This window comes from Lasioglossum baleicum, chromosome 19 (genome assembly GCF_051020765.1).
Source record: "Lasioglossum baleicum chromosome 19, iyLasBale1, whole genome shotgun sequence".
Lineage (NCBI taxonomy): Eukaryota > Metazoa > Arthropoda > Insecta > Hymenoptera > Halictidae > Lasioglossum > Lasioglossum baleicum.
This window is the reverse complement of record NC_134947.1, coordinates 4,381,949-4,405,224: the sequence shown is the minus strand read 5'-3', so window position 1 is coordinate 4,405,224 and position 23,276 is coordinate 4,381,949. Positions and strand designations below refer to the sequence as shown.

The window sequence follows — 23,276 nt, the reverse complement described above, 5'->3', positions numbered from 1 at the left end:
TTTTAGGTAGTAACGGTAACAAGAAATTACGACAACGACCTATCGACTACGAGGTCGAGGAATGGCGAAATCCAGGTCAGTAAATATCTATTTTAACACGGCCCGCGTACTCCAGCCATTCCCCACGACGATACACGCCGGTCGGTCCGCCTCTTATACACCGGCTCGTTCCAGTAATTAGCATAATTAAAAGCTCGTCAACGGCGCACGTTCGAGATTCTCCGGTGAATCCAGCTAAATCATCGATGGTCGGCGATTCCATTTATCCGTGAACGAGTTATTGTCGCTACCCACTTATCCCGCACCTTTTAATCGGTCAGAGTGAGCTTCAGAAGTCCTCGTCCTCGTCGACGTATTTTCTTTCTTGCTCCAGCCTTTGTTCTAACGCGACGAAATTGAAGAATTTGTTGGAATCTAGAAGATTTTGAGCGTAATACGAAGGGAAAAACGTGCACGAGATTATTGCGCATTTTAGGATACCTTTCGCGCTAAACTTCATGTTAGCGAGCCAGAAATTTTTGATTTTTTTAGGTATCATTCTGTAGATTTTGACGAGAGGATGCTGAAAGTCCAAGTTCCAATGTTAGGAATTCCCTGGTTCTAAAGATTTCAAGATTTTTAATTGGTAAGGGTGATGAGAGTAAAATTTTTTGTCCAAACGGGTTGACAGAAATTAAGGGAAAAATCGATTCCGTTATTTCTCTAAATTTTGTTTCCGCTTCCGTGTAGGATGGTGTAGACGTATCGTTCCGTGAAACAAAGTGACGCGTGTGTACTGTTGCGGTTTTCCTTTTCGCGAATTTATTGGAGAGCTGCAGAGACGGATTTTGCGTTTCACTTGAAAAAAAGGACCTAGTGTTTGTTTGATCTAGTCGAACGACCAGTCTGTCCAGTTGCAAAATATTGCAGAACATATCGGAGAAGTTGAGTAAGTTTTCGCCGTTAACGAATTAACGAAAAATTATTTGCCGATCCAACTAAAACGGAACAAGTTGCGTAACATCGTGGAATATAGATCGTTGTCGATCCGTTATTAACCAATTCAAAGTGTAACACCCCGTTACGAAAGTTACAAAGGAACATTATTGCTCGTATTATAAATAGCTGGCTGTTTTATGTTGCACAAGTTTCGCAGTGTTTCATGGGAACTATGAAAAACTAATTTCCCCGGAGTTTCTAATAAGTCTGTATCAATCAAACGGTGAACTTTGCTTGTATATCAGCCTGGATCTACCCTTAAACTTAAATTAGACTGGCAGTCGTATTCACACGAGGAGCTCCTTTATAGAACTGAGTAAATACGTCTATCCTCGGTCAACGATGCACATTTACTGCTGCAAATTCATGGTCTGAAATGAAACCCCGACTTTCACGTCATGTTAATTATATACAACATATTCAACATATTCTTCGGACGTCATTTACTAAACTAATTCTTCTAGCCTTACAGAGACATTGAAACTAGTATATTATTTAAGATGTAATATTCCAAGAGTTGAATTCTCACTATTATGTCCTTAAACTTCTTGTAATTTTCATTTATTCGATTAAACTCTGAGAATGTTAATATTCGTTTAGTTAATTCGTAATTCTATTTCTCTCGAGTTAATTAACAAATTTTGCAGCTATTTGTTTATTACTCATGCGGTACAGAAGTCGAATACATTTTTCACAGAGAAATTACTAAAACACGATTTATAAAGTGAATACAATGAATGATCGCAGAAACGTTGAAAAATTCTTGCGAGTGAAGGGTAATTACAAACAAATACGATAAACGTTTAAATAAAATAAAATTGCATTTGTTATTCCGTTTCTTTGAACATTTCTGCTCCATTCGGTCGTCCCTCCCTTTGTCAGTGGAATAAATTAAATTTATCGATTAGAGTTATATATATTTGTACATATTTGGAGTACGACGGGGCTGGAAATTAATATGAAACTTTAATAATGATTTCTAACGTGTTCAGCCAACAAATATATTCCATTTCATTTTAATGGACGTTTAATCAATTCTCGCTGATTAATTTAAATCCAGGGGCGTGAAACGTGCTCCATTTAAAGAACCGACGGAAGACGGATTCCCTCCGAGTTTTATTTCTTTACCGTGTCGCTGTTCTGATTTCACCTCGCCCCCGCGCAAAGTATCGCGTAGCTTATGAATATTGAACGTCGGAGTATCTTATGAATACGTATGAGAAGAACAATCGAACCAGTGTAAGTGCCGTTAAATTTTGAATATCGATGGAAGTCTGAATATTCTTCGAGCAAGTGGCGCGTCAACGGGAAATTGTGTGTGGAAATAATTCGCCTCGGCACGCAATTATCACATTTCTCACGCACAACAGATTCGAGGGGATTGTCCGGTTTCTCATTTGCGAAAATTCGATTTTTCGTCAAGTACATCTGTCGCAGGATATAGAAATCCATTTCTACCACGCTTATCGAAGTTACACCGTTTACGAAGTACTTCTCCCTTCAACAAACCGATCATCGCAGATCGCTCAGTCAGCCAATGACGCGCAGAGAAATCGCTTGCATTTTCACGCTAAAGAGCGAGTTCCATCATTAAATTTGCCTTTATATCCCTGGTGAAAATGTCTGAGAGCGATAACGCCGCATTAAATCCAATACTTTCAGCGAGAAGTGTGGGAACAGGAGACCGACATTAATCCAGAACGGGTAAAAAATCCTGTAACCGCGCTCGCTGCGATACCTCTGCGAAACTGGCCTTTGTTCAGATTCCCCATTACCCGATCGAAACTCCTTGCCGGTAGGAATCACGTTTATTCAAAGTTTCCACGGTGATTCTCGCGGGCTCGAGGTCGAAAGGACCTAGTTATCATTCCGATGAAATTTCTATAGGCGTGTGGGGGCTCTGTGTGTACGAGCCCGTGTCGTGGTTATAAGAATCAATTCATCGCTCGGTCGCGAACTCGGAACTTATTATACGTGTTCGACGTGGAAGTCGATCGATTTAACAAATGAAAGAGAGAGAGAGAGCGAACAGCAGGGAACGAGTCGAGGGAATAGCGGGGGCGGTTTCCCTGGAAAGAGTGGGAAAGCCGAAGGGAAAGAGAAACGGGGCAAGGTAAGAAACTGGCTCGCTCCGTCGCGTTTCTGCGTTTCGCGTCGTCGCCGTAGAACCGCAGGTCAACGAAACTCGTTTTTCATTAATTGAAAGTAAACTTCGGGGAAAGCGTAGGTCGAAGGGATGGAAGGGCCTCGTCGCTCCCGGGAATCTTCGAGCGAAGTCATTGAAACTGAGTTCCACGGAACTTTGAACGGCGCAGCGGTGCCAGTTGCTGCCAATTTATCGGAATGCGAAACGAAAGAGCCTTCGGCGTGACGTTTTATCAGCGGCCCTCATAATACGCGGCACGATATCGTCAAACTACCGGCACAATTGGAAAAAGGAAATAATTCCGTCGGAACGAATGAACCGCGTTTCACGTATCAGCTGGACCGAGTGGCAGTTCGCTTCCTGGGCCAGACGAACGCGCGACCGTCCATCGAACGGTCCTTAATTCTATCTAATATTTAATTGCATTCGAATTTGATTTGCGTTTGCCTAAAAATTGCCGACTCCGAATGGGAATACCAGTAGCAATACCCAGTAACGAACCCAGGATTTGGTCTTGGGGGCGGAAGAGCCGAATTGAACCCAGCCCTAGGTTTTTTGCGTGATGATACAATAATTAAATATTGCTTATGTAATAAAAAGTTATTTATATAATAAAAAGCCCCTGAATATGGGCTTTTTAACTTTAACTGGCACAGGAAAGCGAAAAAATTATCGTAGAATCTTGTGCAAAAAAGCAATAGAAAGAGCGTTCCTTTCTCTTCAAGGCACTCCTTTTGTTTTTTCGATTTCGTTAACATTTCGATATACCAGGTGTTTCTGAAAGTATGCTTGAAAAATGCACAATTTCCATTTTTCCTTTAACTCGCTATATCTCGGCGAGAAATCATCGCAATACCATGATCCGAACGTCAGATTGAAGCAGAGATTCTGCCGATTCGATTGAGTGCCCCGTGAACACGCCGCGACAATTTTTTACCTATGGTTATTATATTTGTTACTGTTACTACTACTGTAAACACTGTTACTTTTGGTCCCTGCTTACTAGTGACGACGATTTATTCTTGCGTCTTAAAAATAATTACGAGAACTCGGCGAAAGAAACGTTGATCGTTATTGTAACTGACTTTTGACGATGTCTCTGTGACAATTTTCTGGTAACGTGATGATAATGGCAACTGCGTTTAGCAACCTCAACAAATGGCAATTAGATGGAGCAACGTCAGGCGAATAAGCTATCAGTCACAGTTCCTTCGCCGCGCGGACAGCGCAAACCATTTGGGTGGTGTCAGTCACGGTTTTTGCAAGATTTAATGCAAATGCAGGGCCTGTGGTACACAGTGAAATTTCCATCAACTTTGTTTAATATACTTGGAATAAATAATTATTACAGTTGGAAAAATAACAGTGATCCTTACGTTTTATTCATTGTTATATCTACAATGCTGTACAATGAATATGAAAAAAGGGTTTACGATTAAACATAAATATTCAGCAGGCGAAAACCACGTTTTACACGTAACAGTTCGTGTACATCACAGCGAACTCTTTTATACACAATAATTGTTTTCCTGACCGAGTACGCGTTTTGATTTTCTGAATATTTTGCATTTCTCGGTGAGTGGAGATCGAAGTTCTCGTGTTTATTTTCCAGAGTTCATTTTCTCGATTGTGGCAAGCTTTCTGTTTAAGTTCAGAAATATTTTCTGCCTGACATTTTCTAAATATACTGTCGTTTCAAGTCAATCACGCAATTACGTAGAAAACGTAATTTGTCGTTTGACGTGTAATTAAGTCACCGATAAATTTAAACAGAATAAATATTGTAGACCCCAGCAGATCGTTATTGAGTTTTATATAAAAAGAAAATCAATAGAGTAAACGAAATTGAACGCGAAAGAATTGATTGGTTTTCGTAAAGATGTTGTTAACATGTTGGAAAACAGTTCGTCTGCCGGCGTTCATGCAGAAAGTCACGTGCCGTGGATTTTACTCGTAGGTGGGAACAACTTTTCCCGAATGGACGTGCGATTGTAGCGTCTCTTTCTGCCGCGCGAGCCAAAGTGACCGAAGAACTGCTCTAGAAGACCGTAGCGCATTCACAACGACCATTCGTCGATCGGTCGTGAAATAAGAAAAGTTTGCCGTTTTTGGGGCAGCCACATCGATTTATTTCGCTCGCTAAACTGTGTAACGCGAATTCAACGACGTTTACCGCAGACATTGATCCCCAAAATTTCATAGCTCCTCATTGGCTGGATGTTTATGCAATTTTCAATTTTTAGAGACAAATTTTAAGATGTTGGAACGGAATAAAATTCTTGTGGATATCTAAAACAAATAAAAATATTCTATATTCTATCGAGTTCTATATTTTTTCCTTTTTTATTTATGCTTATACTCGGGCACCTAATTTTACAGAGTTTTAGAATTACAGAGTTACACAGTTTTACATTAGTTTTATTAGTTTTATAATATTACAGTATTTCTTGAAAACTTTCGAAACATTCTCAATCTATTCCTCATTATTCTTTATATTTTCCAAGCTTATTTTAGTGACCATAATCGTTCAGCCTTCATGACGATCAAATCGTCATTCGCCAAGCTTTGTATCCAGAAACGGCTAGAAAAATGTCTGGAAGAATAGAATTTCTAATTAACAACAGTCTTCGTCTTTGAAAAGAACTTTTCCTCGACTAATTTTCACTCGTATTGTCTCAAAACTTCCAGAGATAACATGCGTCTGAACTTTCTGCTTGGTATCATTTACTTAAACTCTGCTCTCTGTTAAAACTTTACAAATTATAACTTCGGAAAGTTAATGCATCATAGCATGTATCGGTATCAATTTCTCGCACACGAACTGTCAGCTCTCTCTCTCTCTCAAATTAATTCAGTCACGTTGCCCCGTGTTCAAGTTTTTTTTTATATTTTATAACTTGTTGGGTTCCGTTCCGGTTCAATGGTGGCGTGAATCGATCAAAACTGACGTAATTTAATTTCCTGTTTTCGATCCATCTGTCCTGAAAATATTGCATTGCCAGAATACTGTAATGGACCATATACTGTAATCTTAACCATTAAGCACTATGATATTTTTTATGGTATCCTTTATTTTCATTTAATGGAAATTATACAACTGGAGCAAACATTCATATTTATATTCCACTAATGTTACTTTTACGATATTTACCTTGTAGGTAGATTGTTTTATTAAATATTGTATAGTACGTAATGTATAGACAGCGGATCTTTATGCAAAATAAAAATTGTCTGCCTGATCTGCAACAAACTGGAGTGAAATAGAAATTTATTTTCTTTCTTACTATTGACAGCATTTTTGGGTAAACTTTACTTTACCGGACTCAAAATTAGTACCTTTCTCCTACGAATTATAATATGATGTATTTGGTATGTAATCCAGTAGATTTGTTCCCGGGGCGGATGCAGATCGAAGTTTCGGTCCTCTAGGAGCAATAGTTGAGGAGATATGGTCGCTTAAAGTTGAGCATTTTCGACAGGTAAGGGCGTCACGACAAACTGTAAATATGCTCAACTTTAACCAACCATATCTCTTCAACTATTGACCCTAGATGTTCGAAATTCGATCTGCATCCGCGTCGGGTACAAATCTACTGGATTAGAATACCAAATACATCATAATTCGTAGGAGAAAGGTGCCAGTTTTGAGTCCGTTAAAGTAAAGAGCAGCCTTGTATTCAACTGTGTAAAAATGAAGTAATCGTTGTAGGATGCGAACAAATTTTTCCTTATTTAAATAATACCAAAAGTTTCATTAAAATTGGCGATCCCACAGCTGCGATCTCGCTATCGAGTAGACTGAAAGAAAGAGAGTGATCTCTCCTTAAAGCATTTTTCGAGCATGTCAAGGCGAGAGCTTGGGTGAAGTTTCGCTCGATCCGGCAGAATTGAAGATGCTTGACGTAGATAGGTATCCTATCCTCGTACATATACATAGTTATGCTATGTGCGAAGCTGCTCGGCACCTATTCGCATGATACACCTGACCACGTTGAAATTCCGAGGTTAACAGTGTAAACGTACGTGTCGACTTTCTTCCCCCGTTGATATTCATGTATTCATAGCCGGCAACATTACCGGATTTGTATTAGCGCCACAGGTGGCGATGTTGATTTAACTTCGACCGGTTCGTAAAACTTAGAACAATCGGCCATCCAATCGGGAAGCGAAATTGAACCGGGGTTCCGTGCCGGAAAGAATCGAACCAGACGATAAACTTTCTGTTTATTGCAGCGCGGCCGGCCGCGTTCTCCTTTCGAAGATCCTCCTGGGAATAATTTAATAAATTGTTTCTCGCGGCGTCCCGTGAAGCGATTCGTCAAATACTTCGTAATTCTATGGGCCACCTTGTATAATAACATCTTGCTCTTCTAGACTGCGGATTTTTACGCATTTATGAACAAGTTCGCTGCGCGAAATATAAAAAACCGTGTAAGATTAGATAAATCTAACAATAGGAATATCGATCAAGGGATCACGTGAATTTTTATTTAACTCGTGCTGCGGCCACAATCGTTGAAAAATATTTTTATTTCGCATAAAGATCCGCAGTCTACTGGTAAATGTATGAAAGTCGATTCATCCATCTGGAATTATTCAACAAATTTATTTCGGTAATTATTTAGGTCGAGGTTAAGGATGACCTTAACAACATGTTTCAAGGTCTTTGAAATTGGTTAGAAATTCTTTATGGTAAACAATGATCTCTTTTTGTACAAATTATATAAATGTGGACAGATACATTCTCGTTATTTTTATAAAGTAATTATTATTAAAGTATTATAAAGTGTAAAATATCCACTTTTAGCCTCGCTCACTGCAACATTCTTCTTGTCACATTTAGAAGCTCGCAGCACGTGTTTAATTAAAACTGGAAGCAATAAATGGCCGCCGAACGGTAAAATGTGAACTGAATATTGCATTTGGTGTTTCCATCGATTAATGATCGTCCGCAAGACAATGTGTTTGAGTTAATTTCATTTGTTACGTCGCTTTTTTTAATTAATATCATTTGATACACAATCAAGTAATTCGTCGCTGTTTCTTACCGGTTTAATATTAATTTTAGTTCGAGTTTTCGAAGATAGTCGCGCGCCGTGCCCGTCGGGGCCGTTCTCGTGTCGGTGAAAAGCAGTTAATTATCAAACAACCTAACAACGGACGAGGGATTTCGCTGCGAGTGAATTTTCAGGGTAGCCTTAATTATCAGAGAGAGAGAGAGAGAGAGAGAGAGAGAGAGCTGCGCAGCTTGTATGACAAGCAACATTTAATCATGAAATAATAAGTCTTCAGTTATCACTTGGCCGGTTTCACTTGTCTGTTTCACTGTTCCAAAGCCGAGTTTCGCCAATTTACGAGTCGGCCTTCGCTTGTGCAGTGCCAGTATCCACGAAGATATTCTTAGACTTCTGTAAGCGAGTTCCCAGAACAAATTTAATCGTGGTGGCACCGCGTAAATACAATGCTTTAATCTTTTAGCGGAAATTCGGAATTGTTACGTGGCCCAGCCTGATTAGCCTCAAAACTCTTCCTGGTGTTTTCAGTCTCAAAATATCTATTCCGTTTATTCCTACTAGGAATATTTAGAACCGGGTACGTACATACACATTGTATATCGACTCTCGAAATATTCTCTTCTACTTCTCTAGAAATATTTCTGGGTGAGTAGCACACAATGCAACATGCAGAAGTTATTCGAGTAGAATTATTAAACGGCTGAAAACAATTCTGCCATTATTCTCAGCGTTTAATCGTCACGAACCATTTGAAATAACACTGCTAAAATTTCTAAATGACACTCCTAAAATGCACTAAAAAGGAGAAAATAATTAATAAAAGCAAGAACAATAATGATTTCACAAAACGTGCATAAACTTAGGATGATCACATTATGGAGAAATTATTCTAGCTAAGAGATTTAGCGTTGGCACATTTTGGAATGGCAAAACGTTGGTGTACGCCAGGTGCTTCGGTACACACGTGAAATGGACCTATAATTTCATCGTTGGTATACGTATACCAGCGGGGGGGAGACAGCCATCTTTAAGGAGATTAAGAGGGCACAAAACACTAATGTTTCATTAACCTTGAATTTCTTCGAGAATCCATTCGTCGTATAATAACGTTTCGTTTCTTTGACGACACCGCGTCGCGTCGTCCTGATTTAACAACCGCGGCACAATACCCAGCAGGTTATAAATATACCTGAAGCCGGTCGCTACAACTAGAGAGAGAGAGCCTTTTATCTCGTTAAAAAGGGATTCGAACGGTCGAAATATCCCAGATTCCCGTAGAGCCGGGAATTTCGTAGAATTTAATTCGAAGAAGCGGAAGAACGGCACGCGCTCTCGCTCTCACTTCGCATTATCCGTGGCAACTCATTGCATTCATCTTCCGTATCCGGTTGCACTGATATTCCTGCATGCATATATTCTCGGCGTTGTTGAAATAATGACCGCTCCGTTGAACCGTTCCGCGAATCCCGCAGTATCGCCGACCATCCGTTTCCAACGCCACCCAGTTTCAATAAGAACTCACCTAGAAGCAGATTGAAAAAGTATCTGTGCCACAGCGTCAACACAATTACAATACATTTTAAAATATATAACTAGAGTGTGGATCTTTAAGCAAAATAAAAATTTTTTCTAACTTAATTGCAACAATCTGGAGTGAAAGAGAAATTTGTCTTCCTTCTTAGTATGTTTGAGAGGTTGACAATAATTTAACACAGCATTATTAAAATCTTCTAAACTTTACTTCACCGAATTCAAAATTTGTACCCTTCTCATACGAATTATGATGTATTTGGTATGTGATCCAGTAGATTTGTGCCCGGCGCGGATGCAGATCGAAGTTTCGATCCTCTAGGATCAATAGTTGAGGAGTTATGGTCGCTTAAAGTTGAGCATTTTGACAGGTAAGGGCGCCGCCAAGAAACTGGAAATATGCTCAACTTTAAGTGACCATAACTCGTCATCTATTGATCCTAGAGGTTTGAAACTTCGATCTGCATCCGCCCCGGATACAAATCTACTGGATTAAATGCGAAATACATCATAACGTATAGGAGAAAGCCCTATTTTGAATTACACCAACTCATTTTTGTCATAAATGCATAAAGATCCGAAGTATATATATAGCCATGATAATTCACAGTCCAATGAAACACAAAAACAAATTTTTTCTTGCTACGTTAATACGTATGTGGAAACTCCAATTTCCATTTTCCAGTCACTTTTAAAAATAATAATTAATCGGTGAACAAGCACCATCTCCAAACAAATGATGAAATGGTTACAGACAATATTAATTTATGAAATCGTAAATTACCCTAGTGCATTTCGATCTTGCTAAGTTGGATAATGTTGCTAATAATTTTCCACTCGAATGAGCGAATATGTCGAGGAGTTTGCAGAACGCAGCAATACTGGAAAATTAATAATACGTTTAATTTTCCATCGGCAAACCTGGCGCTATTTAATATCAGCGCGCAGAGCCGCGACGACTTAATTGCATCGCCAAGAAACGTTTATTCTAACGCGTGTAACAATTTTATCCATTCCCATAATCGCTGTCGCGTGTTTCCATTTTCTCGCATTCAATCGTTCTGCATGGAATTAACTATGAATATTGTTATGCATATCGTGCTGAATTAACGGAGAGACGAGGGTGCAATAAAGCTTGCAGGGAGAACACGTTATTCGAATAATGGAGCGTTTAAATAATAATACAACACTCGGATAATCGAAAGTTCGGATGCTAATTATGCGAACAATCGAGCCACAATTCTGAAAGGACTGTGGGAGAACAATGCCGCGCTAGTACGGATTTCATAGAAAATAAATACATATACACCGACCAATTCGTGTTCCTATAACTCGGTGTTCTCGTGATTATGTCAAGTAATATTGACATAATATTACTAATGTAATATTTCACGATTTATTGCCGAAAATCGTGAAAATCTGCAATTTTTACCATCTTTAAACGTTTGTTGCTCATTGCAACGTCAACCGATTTTGACGAAATTTTCAATATAGGCCCCCACGTAAAACAGTTAAAAATTCAACATTCAGTATTTTTTTCAAAAATTCTGATCAATTGCAATTTTTGAAAAAATTACTTTTCACATCCTTTAGTAAACTGATTGCTCTAGCTTCCTAAAAAAAAGTTCAAATCGTATAGTACAATATTTAAAAAGTTATCTTAAACTTTCGTCCGCTATTGTATTGATCATGAGCCCATAAATAACGCTACAATATTTTATTCCAGTTTTTCAGCGAAATAACCCACTGTGCGTGGAGACGAATAGCCTGTGTACGAAACGAACGATAGATATATTATATATATATATAGCTGTCTGGCACGGAGTAATCGACGGACAAGTGAGATCGTTTCTGTTTCCAGATTACGACAGGAACTACGGTCACGGTCAGGCATCGATGAGGCCGCCGGGCGAGCCTCCGGTGGACGCGCTGAGTCTGGCCGTTTCCCATCGGGCTCAGCTCGTTCTTCATCTTCTGGTGAGTCTGCTGTCACTACTACTTCCAGCCATCCGGAGGTGATTCTCACGTCGCGGGAACGGGGCTTCCAGTTCTAGTGTTTATTGGACGGTGACCAGACCGGAGACGGCTGCCAGTTTCCGGCGGGCCGGCTCCGGCTGGCTGATGGACGAGTGCGACGAGGCAAGACGCGCTTGAAATTATTTTCATACTAAAAGTGGACGTATACAGAGAGAGAGAGAGAGAGAGAGAGCGAGCGAGAGAGAGAGAGAGAAAGAGAGCAAAGAGGATATTATATATATATGATATATAATACAAAAGATATATATATATATAAATATAAATACAACAAAAAAATATGATATGTTGTGTAAGTATACTGCCGTGAGTATGAAAGAATCCTTAGGCTTCTGGTTGACGATTATTTTCTGACGCGCAATGTTTCTCGCGCGTTCGTGGACAAACAACAAACAAACAGAAACGAGAGACAAACATCTCCGCGACAGTTTACGCCGCGGAAGAGAGAGAGAGAAGAGGTTACGGTAGAACCGAATCTCGAGGGCTGCGATTCGCGGACGGTTTTGTCTGCACACTTTCGACTCGAGCGCACTGCCGACCGGTTTTCTAATCAAAAAGAGGAGCGAAGCGTGTCTAGATAATTCAATTAGCTCTTATTTACGCGAGAGCTCGCAAGGGGGACGGGGAGTCGGGGAAAGGAGTCCCGGATTCTCTTTGTTTCAGCCAATTACCCGTGTAAATAATCGCCGACTCCACAAATAGTCCAAGGAAATGCATACTCGCGCGAACTCCGTTTCGCGCCTTCGCCCGTTGGAAGGTTTCGTGTTTCGAGTGTTAGATAAACGTTCGCACGCGACACACGTCCGTGGAATATGGAATTCGATATCCAAAGCCTAAAGACGCTCTCCTTAACGCGACGGCGCGCGGTGATATGTGTACGTCAGTGCTGTCCGAGCTTTCCCATCTTCGAATGTGTCGCCAAGGATACCGCCACTGCCAAAACCGACAAATATTAACGCAAAACCTACCATGAGTCAAATGACCAATTTTAAATCTTTTATTTGACAATTATTGAGATTGTAAAGGTGTCTTCAATGGAATTCAATGGCTGCTCTTTACTTTACCGGACTAAAAATTTGTGCATTTCTCCTATAAATTATTTGGTATATGATCGAAATAAAATATTTTTTGTCATAAACATGGAATTAAGCATTAAGTAATATTATTGAGTGAGATGGCGTTTATAAACTATCTTTTTAAAAATACCCGCGAACGCTGAATTACGAATGTTCTAGTTTTTATGTTCAGAGAAGCTTTATGCGTCATACCCGGCCTCACTGTTATCACAGCATTTGTGAAAAATTTTATTGTCTTTGTTTTGAAACGGGTTATGAGAAATTAAACGTGTTGCGAGGAAAATGTTGCAGTTTTCAGTACGAGTACTGCGAAAATATTCGAGAGAAAAGTGGGTAGCAACATATTGTTGAGGCTTGCCTGGTTCACCTTACTTTTAATTTTCAACTTGATATTCCTTGGACAATATAATTCATTCTATTACTTTCCCAAAAAATTTTTGTCTAGAGTTGGGCAAACTTTTATTGCCCAATTTCAAAATTTATTGTATCAATAAAATTTGATTCGACGCTATCGAATAAACATCGAATAAAAATGTGTCTGGGTGAAAATTTATCCGAATGAAAGTTTATTTCAGTGAGAATTTATTCGTACAGAAACATTCGAATAAATAATGATGAATTATTCGATTGAATCGAAAGAATTGTTATATACGAAAAAATGAATAATTTATTCTACTAAAAAGAATTCAATCGAATAATCATTTCAGGTAAACATTTACTCGGTACAATTCGGATGATGCCCAACTCTGCTTCCACCTAATGTTCATTAGAAAACTCATTAGAAAAATCCGCAGGCTAGTAGTGACATTTCACAGTAGGCAGTTGATGCCGAAATCAAGATACGAGTATCTTTGTTTCGGACGTCTTCGAGCGATGGACGAGGTCTGAGGACCGGAGGACAGCAGTGACGTACGCGACCGTCGATCGATGAGAATCACTATTTTTTCGAAATATTCGCGAGCTGTAGCCCCGGTGCTTGGCGTACACGCGACGATCTCATTACTCGAGTGCGAAGGAGAAAGGCGCACTATCGGCGCACAGTTAGCTCCGTCGTTGGCCCCCTGGCCGATGAAATGCAGCTCTTCGGTGCATACATATAATGAATGCATCAATACGTACGCATGGAAGGATAAACGAAATCGCAAATACACATTACATATACATATAATCGAATCGTAGTTATGTTTGGGACGCGAGAGCTCGACGTTTCATTAGCCGTTCGACCGACGCGATGCGTGCGTGCGTGGACTGAAGCGAGAGAGAGAGCGAGAGAGAGAGAGAGAGAAAGTGAAAATGTGAGTGAGTGAGAAAGAAACAGAGAGCGGGTCACACCATACGTAATTATACACGCGAGATGCGTACTATTCGGTGAATTTAATGGACGACCCCGCGCGTTCCCGCGGAGAGATACGATGACGGCCGTCGTCGCGTAGCCTCGAATCATCAGCGACGGTGTCTTCGAGCAGAGAGCTTCGTCGTTTCAGTTCAATTATGCATCGCCGTGCGCGAAGAACGGCGAACGCGTTCTTCCGCGGGGCTACATGTCGACGACAATATTTTTAGCTTTAATGAGACTTAAAGTATAGAACGACGTAGAGCAAACGATTCTGGGACACATTCGCCGTGGAACCAGTGAAGCCAGAATTACCTCCAAACGGAGAACTCCTGTACTCTCCTCCTTGCCAGTGATGTCAGAGCTGTGGTACTGTGGTACTAAACTATACCCCCACCATAGCCTACTATTGCCCCTACGTTGTTTTCCAACGCGCCCGCGCGCTACACTCACCAGCGTACCTCTAGGGATACAGTAGAGTGATAGCGCAGGCGCGGCCGCGTTGGAAAACAACGTAGGGGCAATAGTAGGCTATGGTGGGGGTATGGTTTAGTACCACAGTACCACAGCTCTGGCATCACTGCTCCTTGCCCCTCCCACTATTCCATTCCAGCACACTCCACGGTCCCCATCGCGCACGTGCAACGTGTCTCCCATTCGCCCCACTCATTCCCCGTCATCAGAGAGGGGGCACATCATTTCACCGTGACTCCCCTCATCTGGCTACACTGCGTGGAACTTCCATCGAACGCCAGTGGAACCTCCATTGTCTACCTCGAGTCGTCAGACTATGGATATAGGAATGTAGGGATGGAGCGTGAGCTAGCATTATTGGCAAGGGGGGTGTTTTCTTTTCCGGTGGAGGCAGGGTAGACCCCACCCACCGATTCCGCGAAGGGTGCGCGCCCAGCGGTTAATAGGAGAGCCAAAAAAAATTTTGTCTCATTACTTTCCAGCCAGACCCTGTATTATTCCTCTAACTTGCTCTATGTTCTATCCACGGACCTAAGGACTGTGCATAACTCTGTGGGGGGGGGGGGGGTGAAAGACGGAAGGGGTATCAACTTGTCGGCCATCTTGGATTGGAACCACACTGTGGTGCGCTCTATAGGCAACTTTAAATACTAGCGTAACGAATCGAGGAATGCCACTGTTGGATTCTGAAGTGTTAAACTGTTCGAAATAAACAAACAATTCGACTTTGTACGAGAAGCAGTGTATATGGTTTGCCGAACTGTATGAACAGTTTTAAAATTTTAACAATTTCTGAAAATGTATGAACAGCAAATACGATCGATGGAAGAAACATATTTGTATGAGCAATAGAGGTTCCACTGTACATAGTTTAGGTGAAATACCACTTTTTTGGAACTCTTTTCCTGGTCTACGGATATTACATTGCTATACTTTTTTAATCCAGATAGTAATAATCACAGGTGTGAAGGAAATCGACAGAAAAGGGCTCTTGACAATACATTGTAATAGATTCTACAAATAAATTGTTCCGAAGTACATTTGAAATTTCGTTCGAGTCGAATATAGGTAGTGGACGCAACTGTCATTGGAAAGTTTATAATCGCGCGCAACTATACCATTCAAACGTGTTATTTCTCGCAAATTACAACAAATAATATTCTACTCAATCATTTCGCATCGTCCACACGAAATCCCAACCAGTAACCTGTTTAGAAAATATTAGAGTAATGCCTTTTTAAAAATTTTACAACTTTTCTATAAATAATTCCGAAGAAAATCTTCAACAGTTCTGTCAACATATCCTCTAAATTGTGTTCGGATTTACATACTAGTCTTTCAAAAGTAATTATAATAAATCTCCAAACTCTGTATGTGACATACAGTATAATTTTATCATTAGACTGCTGATTCTATGCATTTATGACAAAAATGGCCACGTACGATTCAAAACAGTGGTCATGTTAAAGAATGTTCGATCCTAGAAGATCGAAACTTCGATCTGCATCCGCTCCGGGTACAAATCTACTGGATTGCATACCAAATACATCACAATTTACAGAAGAAAGGCACAAATTTTGAGTTTGGTAAAATAAAGGGCAGCCCAGAAAACTTTCATTTTGCATGAAGATCCGCAGTCTAATCATTATTCCTTAGACACTGCCGTATAGTAACCACGTTTTCAGAAGTATATTTACAAACTCGTACAATTTTTATAAATTTGTCTAGAACTTAAGCCAAATTGCATAGCTGTTCTCCTGATATTGGAACGTCCTCGTAACAACAGTAGTATCAGTAGTTCGCAGCATGATTTCGAAAGGAAAAAATGTCCCGCTCGATATACGTTACCATGAATATTGTGATCCTCGGGGCAGGTGATTCTAAACTTTCCAACGCCGGCGCGCCATCACGAGAGTGCTTCTAGCCCAGTTCTATTTCCGGCCTGCATCGACTTTGCACGTGCATGCAATTCTGGCGGGATAACCGCGAAACGTAAACGCGTCTTTGCCGATTAATTCTGTAAATATTGTAGATATGTTTGTGCTGTGATCAATCCTAATCGTCGTTTAGCGCGCGTGGGGGATGATTCGAGGCTGCGATTGTTAATCGAGAGTGCTGACAAAGCGAGTGTTGTGAATAGCATATACACTAATTGTTTTCGGAAACGGTGTACGACGATGATCGGTAACGAGGACATTGTAACCAGTAGACGAAAAAGAAAAAAAAAACCAAGAAAACCGAGAAATCGAAGCTGCAGCGATCAATAGATATGTCGTATTAAATAATTATGAATACCGTTATTAATGTATCATGCCCGACGGCTTTACTATAACGCGAGAAATTTTTATCCGATTTCGCCGGGCATTGAAAGCGATCCGCGAAACGAGAACTAGATGTAGATGGTGAAGCTGTCGGTCTGAATATCTTAATAAATCGAATACATGACTGCCATTATAAATGACTACTTGATTTCTACTTGTCGGCGTCTGTTGTGTTATGATACCCTCTTTTAAGCCTTTGCACTCTACAGAGAAACCACATTTTCTTGAAACTGTGAAAGTTTAACGAATTTTTTCAAGGTTGAAAAACGTTCGTAACATAATCTCCCTATTTTTCCCATATTCTGCCAAGTTTCAGCTTTAATTTAAATGTAATTCAAATGTCATTTTCGTTCTATCAAATATAATTTTGAAAATTTTTATTTTGCATGAAGATCCGCTGTCTAATAATTATCAAATCTTCAGTCTGATCGCGAGGGCCATGGATTAGCTTGTGTACCTAATAAAAGCAGAAATTTCGATCGTCCTTAATTGTTGTAGCATTTCAATAGTTTTCCCTTCCTTTCCTATTGAAAGAATTGCAGCAATTTCATAGAATTAGAAAGCGCTCGAAGGTAAGTGCATTTTACTTGCAATACGCTGTTAACTCCCGCACGTTTCGCAGAAATGATCATTGCGTTCTTGCTTCACACTCTGGTTCACCAAATTGTGTTCCATTCGTAACTTCGCATTTAGGAGAAATTTATCATATTACCTTGAAGCTGGAAGTGGGTTAATTCTCACACGAACCGCGTGCGAGGGTTGCCACAGCAGAAATAGTTGCGTGACATTATACATGCCGCGTTCTTTATTCAGAATAACTGAATATAAACTCGATTCGACATTAACGTTATTTCACACTTATGAAAAGTCGAGTTAGCAGCGTCCGCAAAAAGCATGAAAAAAGGATGGACCCCTATCTTAAATACGAGGATACTCGATGAATAGATTAGGACCTTCCCCTTTGCGCCATCTTATTTATTCATAAATATACATGTCACGATGCATTTTCAGATGTTACAGCGGTCTCATTTTTTTGGTCATTTTTTTCATGCAATATTTTTTAAAAAGCCTATGCGTTTTAGAGGTATAAACTATTAAATTTAACCGTTACACCTCCGCGAAGCGGAGAAAAAATCGGCGGGAAAAAATCTACTTGTGGTCTACTTGTGATATTGGAAAAACCACAATTTTCTGGAAATTGTGCAAGTTTAACGAATTCTTTCAAGGTTAAAAAACGTTCATACCACAATATCCATAATTATCCCATATTCTGTAAAGTTTCAGTTTTCATTTAAGAAAAATGTCATCGCCCTATCTCATTTCTATCGAAAGTTCTTTGATTTTGACACAGATTTCGTCGGTTTGGCGCATAGTGCGCCGCAGGCCCGGGTTCGAATCCCTTTGTGGTAATTTATTTTTTATTGTTTTTTTTCATGGTAAATGCATTTTCAATATTGAACAAATTTTAAATAAGATATTTTTATTCGCTAAAGCACACTAATTGAAATTGATACTTCTTATTTCATAGAAGAAACACTAGCTGAAACATACAACATCACGCTGTTCCGCTTATAATCTTCTTTAATTCCGCTTATAATTATCTAGCATCCTTTTCGGAGGTAAGCGGAATATTCAATATTAATGTTAGCGTAAATCAAGTTTTAACGTTCAGGTTTTTTTTTACTGTACAATAACAATTTACCATTGTAAACCTAACTACGATGGGTCCGAGTTGTACACCGTAGCGAATGAGAAACAGAAGTTCCGTCGGCTCAATTATGAATAGAAATAATTACCATCAGACTGCGTGGCGTAATCCTGCACGCAACTATAATAATCCTCTGCGGCTGTTCGGAAGTGCGACAAGTTTCGTGCCTGCAAGAGCATTTATGGTTGACCTGCAATGGTACACTACCACTGTCTCCTTACAATCCCTCCGCGTCAACGTCGTCGTCCGCAAAGCAAACTGGTAAAGCGCCATAGCGTTGTAGAAAGGACAAGGGAGAGACGTCAGGCTGAGGCGAATCAGACCCTCGGATCTTCCTCATCCGGATGATAACATAATAATCTTTTGTAACTCCGTGACGTGGCAGGATGTCCTTTGAAATATTGAACGTGTCCAAATAATTTCTACACGTGTGATCAAAGCAATACGTCGAGGGGATGATCGGCCCGATTGTTAAAATAGAAATATTTGTTTTCGAAATTGTATATCTTATTTAAAATACTATTTTCTTTAGGCAAAATAAAATCTAAAATATTAAATAGTATTCGAAATATTTTTGTTTCGCCAAATAATGTCCACCTCTGCCCCCTAAGGTGGAATTTGGAGGGATTACGAAACCATGTCTGTTCTCGGCGCGACAAATTTGCATATCCCTTAAATCCATAAACATTTAAGTATTGTACGAGGTATTACGTCAATTTCATATCCATAAAATTAGAAAAAAATCCTGTAGAATGGAATTATTCTAGTTCGGAAGAAATGTTTAATTTTCAAGTTAAAATAGCTGCGAGTGCAAGGGGTTGAAGTTCTTACAAACAAGTCAAACTATCTATGTGTTCGAAAAAAGAAAAAGAAAAATGTTTCAGAGGAAATTAGAATAGTATTTTTTCGCGAGTGAATGCGCGAAGGTCGTACGAAGGTCAGCTTCGTTTTTCCGAATGTAAAGAATGTAAAAAAATTTGTTAACACATCGGTGTTAACGCGACACAACCAATAAATCACAGTGGTCAGCGCAAGAAACGATATTAAAGCAAACGAAACGGTGGAAAATAAGAGATTCAACGCGCGAGTTGGTGTTGGAGAGGGTAGGGGCTTCTATCCGGCTTGTCCGCGAGACAAATTTATTATCCGTATCGGCGACATCGCAAAAAGTCAATTACATTCGCGATTAATCGATCGAATGTTCGTGATCCCGCGGAACTGTGGAAGATAAACGTTCATAAACGCGTCCATGGGAGGGGGTGGCGGACGGGTGAAAATTTTTCCTTCGAGTCCACAGTACCACCTCGCCCGCCGTCGAGTCCCCCCCCCCCCCACTTCCGCGCAGTCATTGTTCCTGCCCCGTGCCACTTTAACAATACCTCCGATCGATTTCTCTCGCCGAACGCGAGAGACAAATGCCTCACGGATCCTTACCCCGCGTGAACTTTTTTCCAGGAAGACGCGGAGAAAGGTTAGAGCAACATCGACATTTCGCTACCCACCGACGACGCTCTCCGCCCCCACCATTTTTCTCTTCGCCGCTTTCTTTCGCCACGGCGATTCCTTCGGCTGCTCTTACCCCGGCGTTCTTTTCACGTTCCCCGCACAGATTTCTGTAAATGGACGGATAATCATCTGTCCGGCGAATGCGTCTGATCGCACGAAGCCAGGGGTGGATAAGATAAACGCCCTTGTTCACGACCGCGTCCGTTTTACCCGGCGGATTTTCTATCTATTCGGCTGCTGTCCAACAAATTTCAACTTTTTTTATGTTCCCTAATTACTGTTCGGTCCTTCTTATGGAGTTTTCTGCGCTGATTCCGGATCTGTTCTTAGTTTTTCTTTCACATCGTAGAGCGATGAATTTTTTTTAAAATTAAAGCTGAAACTTTGCAGAATATGGGAAAAATAGGAAGATTACGGTACGAACGGTTTTTAACCTTGAGAAAATTCGTTAAACTTGCACGATTTCAAGAAAATGTGGTTTCTCCGTTACCACGGGCGGAAAAAATTTCTTTTTAACATGGTACATATCATTTCCCATGGATTTTTTCACGGTGATTTCAAATCTGGTCTCAAAATTTGTCTACAACCTCTGGTTTTTTCAAGAAATCGATTTTTGTGACAAGAAATTAATGAAATCATGTTTTCGATCTGGATAGGAGAGTGACAGAGTGGAAAGCAGCTAAGAAGAAATTGATCTAGGAGATGCGCAGAGTAATATGATCTAGCTAAAAGGAGGATGGGGATGGCCATAACTTGCCACAACAGTGTACTTTCCCGATTAATATGAATTGCAAATCGAAGTCTGTTTAAAATGCGTGCTAATTGAATAATTCGAGTACCACACTTATGTTCACGCAACCGTGATCGTCGCATAATCGATGACGCCACGCGAAGCCGCGTGTATGAATATGCATTAGTGTCGTTTTCACGAGTTTGAACAGTCACACGGTATTGTTGACTACGATGTGTGTGTAGCTAACAATACGCCACGCAGCGATTGAGTGCTCCCGAATATTGCCAGTACATACTTGTGCTACGGATCATACGTTTATTTATTTCTGCGGCCACACCGATTCGTGTCACGTTTGCACCGTGAGCTGCAATCCCAGGCGCATGTTTTTATAAGAAATTGATTGCTGGCAGTTTTGACAGATCGTATGCATACTTGACGGCAGCGATGCGCTTGTCACTTTCGAGTGGAGCTGAATAAATGAATACTCCATCTCGAGAATTGATATTAAATTATGAATTGTATTCCAGAAAATTAGAAAATATCTATACCAGGAAAACGTGTCAATTTTTTCGTTTTTTTCTTTTTTATTAGGAACCGTGTCAATTTTATACACGGGCGGCCATATTGTGACACAAACATTTTCCGCGTGGGTGGAGAGGCATAGAGGACATTTCAAGGTCACCTTGATTATTTTTAACGGAAACACCTATTTTCTCTGTATCATGAATCGATAGATTGTCGAATTCTGAGTAAATAATTATTTAAATGAAAATAAATTTTGTCAAAAACACCACGTTTAAAAAACGGACTAAAAAGTATGAAATAATTTTTTCTAGCACGATATACAGATTCCTAACCCCGTACAGATAGTCCTGAAAATTCGTGATTGTGAATTTTTAATAGCTATGGAAAATACTTGAAAACTCGAATGGATAAGATGGTCAAAAGTGCCCTCGAGCCGAATTATATCGACGATTGGTCATTTATATATTTACTTATACTTACATCATTAATATTTTTTCTTTTATTTATTTAATGTGTTTATTCTGACAAGTGAAGAATTTTGAACCGCCATGATGACGAATTTTATTCTAGATCGCTATGATATTTTATGGCAAGATTGAACAACATGTTGTACGTGCAATTCAATTAAAAATGGACTTGCACAGTTCGGCTGCACGTCGACTTAAATAGCAATTAACGAAAAGCCATTCGATTAGGTGCTTCTTGATGCCGAAATCGTTCTGCACAACAGGGCCGTGTGTATCACTACATACCGACACAAGTTTCGAAGCGCGGCACAAAAGAACGAACCGAAACTGAAATTGAAATGAAATATCGGAAACAATTTTTATCGCAAGAGGTGGATTACCCTGTTCCTTTGACCCGTCCGTCACGTGATTCATGAATCATGCCGATACCCCGCGAATCGTTCGACCGCGACGATGGTTGATCAATTCGAAACAACGAATAGAATTTCTCATGATTGATTGGTCCTTTCGTAGTACGCGCGACTTCCGCCGATTTCCCGGTGCCAGTATTTCTTTTTTCTCGGTTTTTTTTTTTTCGTTTCGACCAATCGGCAATCATTTTCTCGTCGGGTGCACCGATGTGTACACACGCATAACTCGGGCCCGTTTGCCCGTCGGCGACAATCGCCGGGTTTGAAATATACAGTCGGACAAATGCCGGATTGCAAAATCGCGTGGGCGTAAATAACCGCGAAATGAAACGCACGCAGTGGCTGTTTGTCGAAATCCTTGACCGCTGTTGATGCGTTTTGCGTTATGCGGCCTGTCATGCGCGGCCCGCCGGATTATGCGATCGGAAAACGAACTATATCGATCGACGGACGATTTCACAGCTTTTCCACACTCTTGCGCACGTCTTATTAACCCTTCGCACTCGGTGCTATTTCAACTGGAAAATTAAACATTTCTTCTCCGCACTAGTATAACTCCATTCTACAGGGTGTTTCGTTTATCTGATAACGGAAATATCTTGCGATGATTGTTACGAGAAACATTTGTTTACAAACATTGTTCGGTATGAAGGGTACAACCATATAGTCTACTTTTTCGAGGACTAGAATGGTCGGGAGGGGGGATTTCAAAGTGAAATTAAGTTTTATCATTCAACATTGTCCTTCAGACATATTTGACGTATCTTTCAAAACAACAACGATATTTATGGTGGTCAAGTTAGGTGAAATACCCGGTAGATTACTTTTGCAACTCGCGCGCGGAGAGATGTTTTGCAAACTCCGCGGGGGAGGGTTCACGCAGGGAACGTCAAACTGTCGACGTCGATGGCGCTTCACCGAGAGACCGAGGATACCAAGTTCGGAGTCAACTTCACTGTTATTGAATCAGATAGGGCATCAATTTTGGTTTTCGAAATGTCAGGTACGACCGATAATGGG

The 23,276-nt window shown here is 40.3% G+C and overlaps 1 protein-coding gene across 9 annotated transcripts in view; it reads left to right on the top strand.

The window, feature by feature from the left end:
- The window catches only part of LOC143218390 (neurotrimin), a 378,119-nt gene that overhangs the window by 248,492 nt on the left and 106,351 nt on the right, over positions 1-23,276 (top strand). For 7 of the 9 annotated variants that reach the window (XM_076443537.1, XM_076443540.1, XM_076443536.1 and 4 more), the window contains one exon: positions 7-75. In XM_076443537.1, coding sequence (XP_076299652.1) covers positions 7-75 — 69 coding nt within the window. Of the gene's footprint in view, positions 1-6; positions 76-11,530; positions 14,614-23,276 lie in introns of those variants that run through there. The other 2 variants (XM_076443538.1, XM_076443541.1) reach the window with 2 other exon arrangements.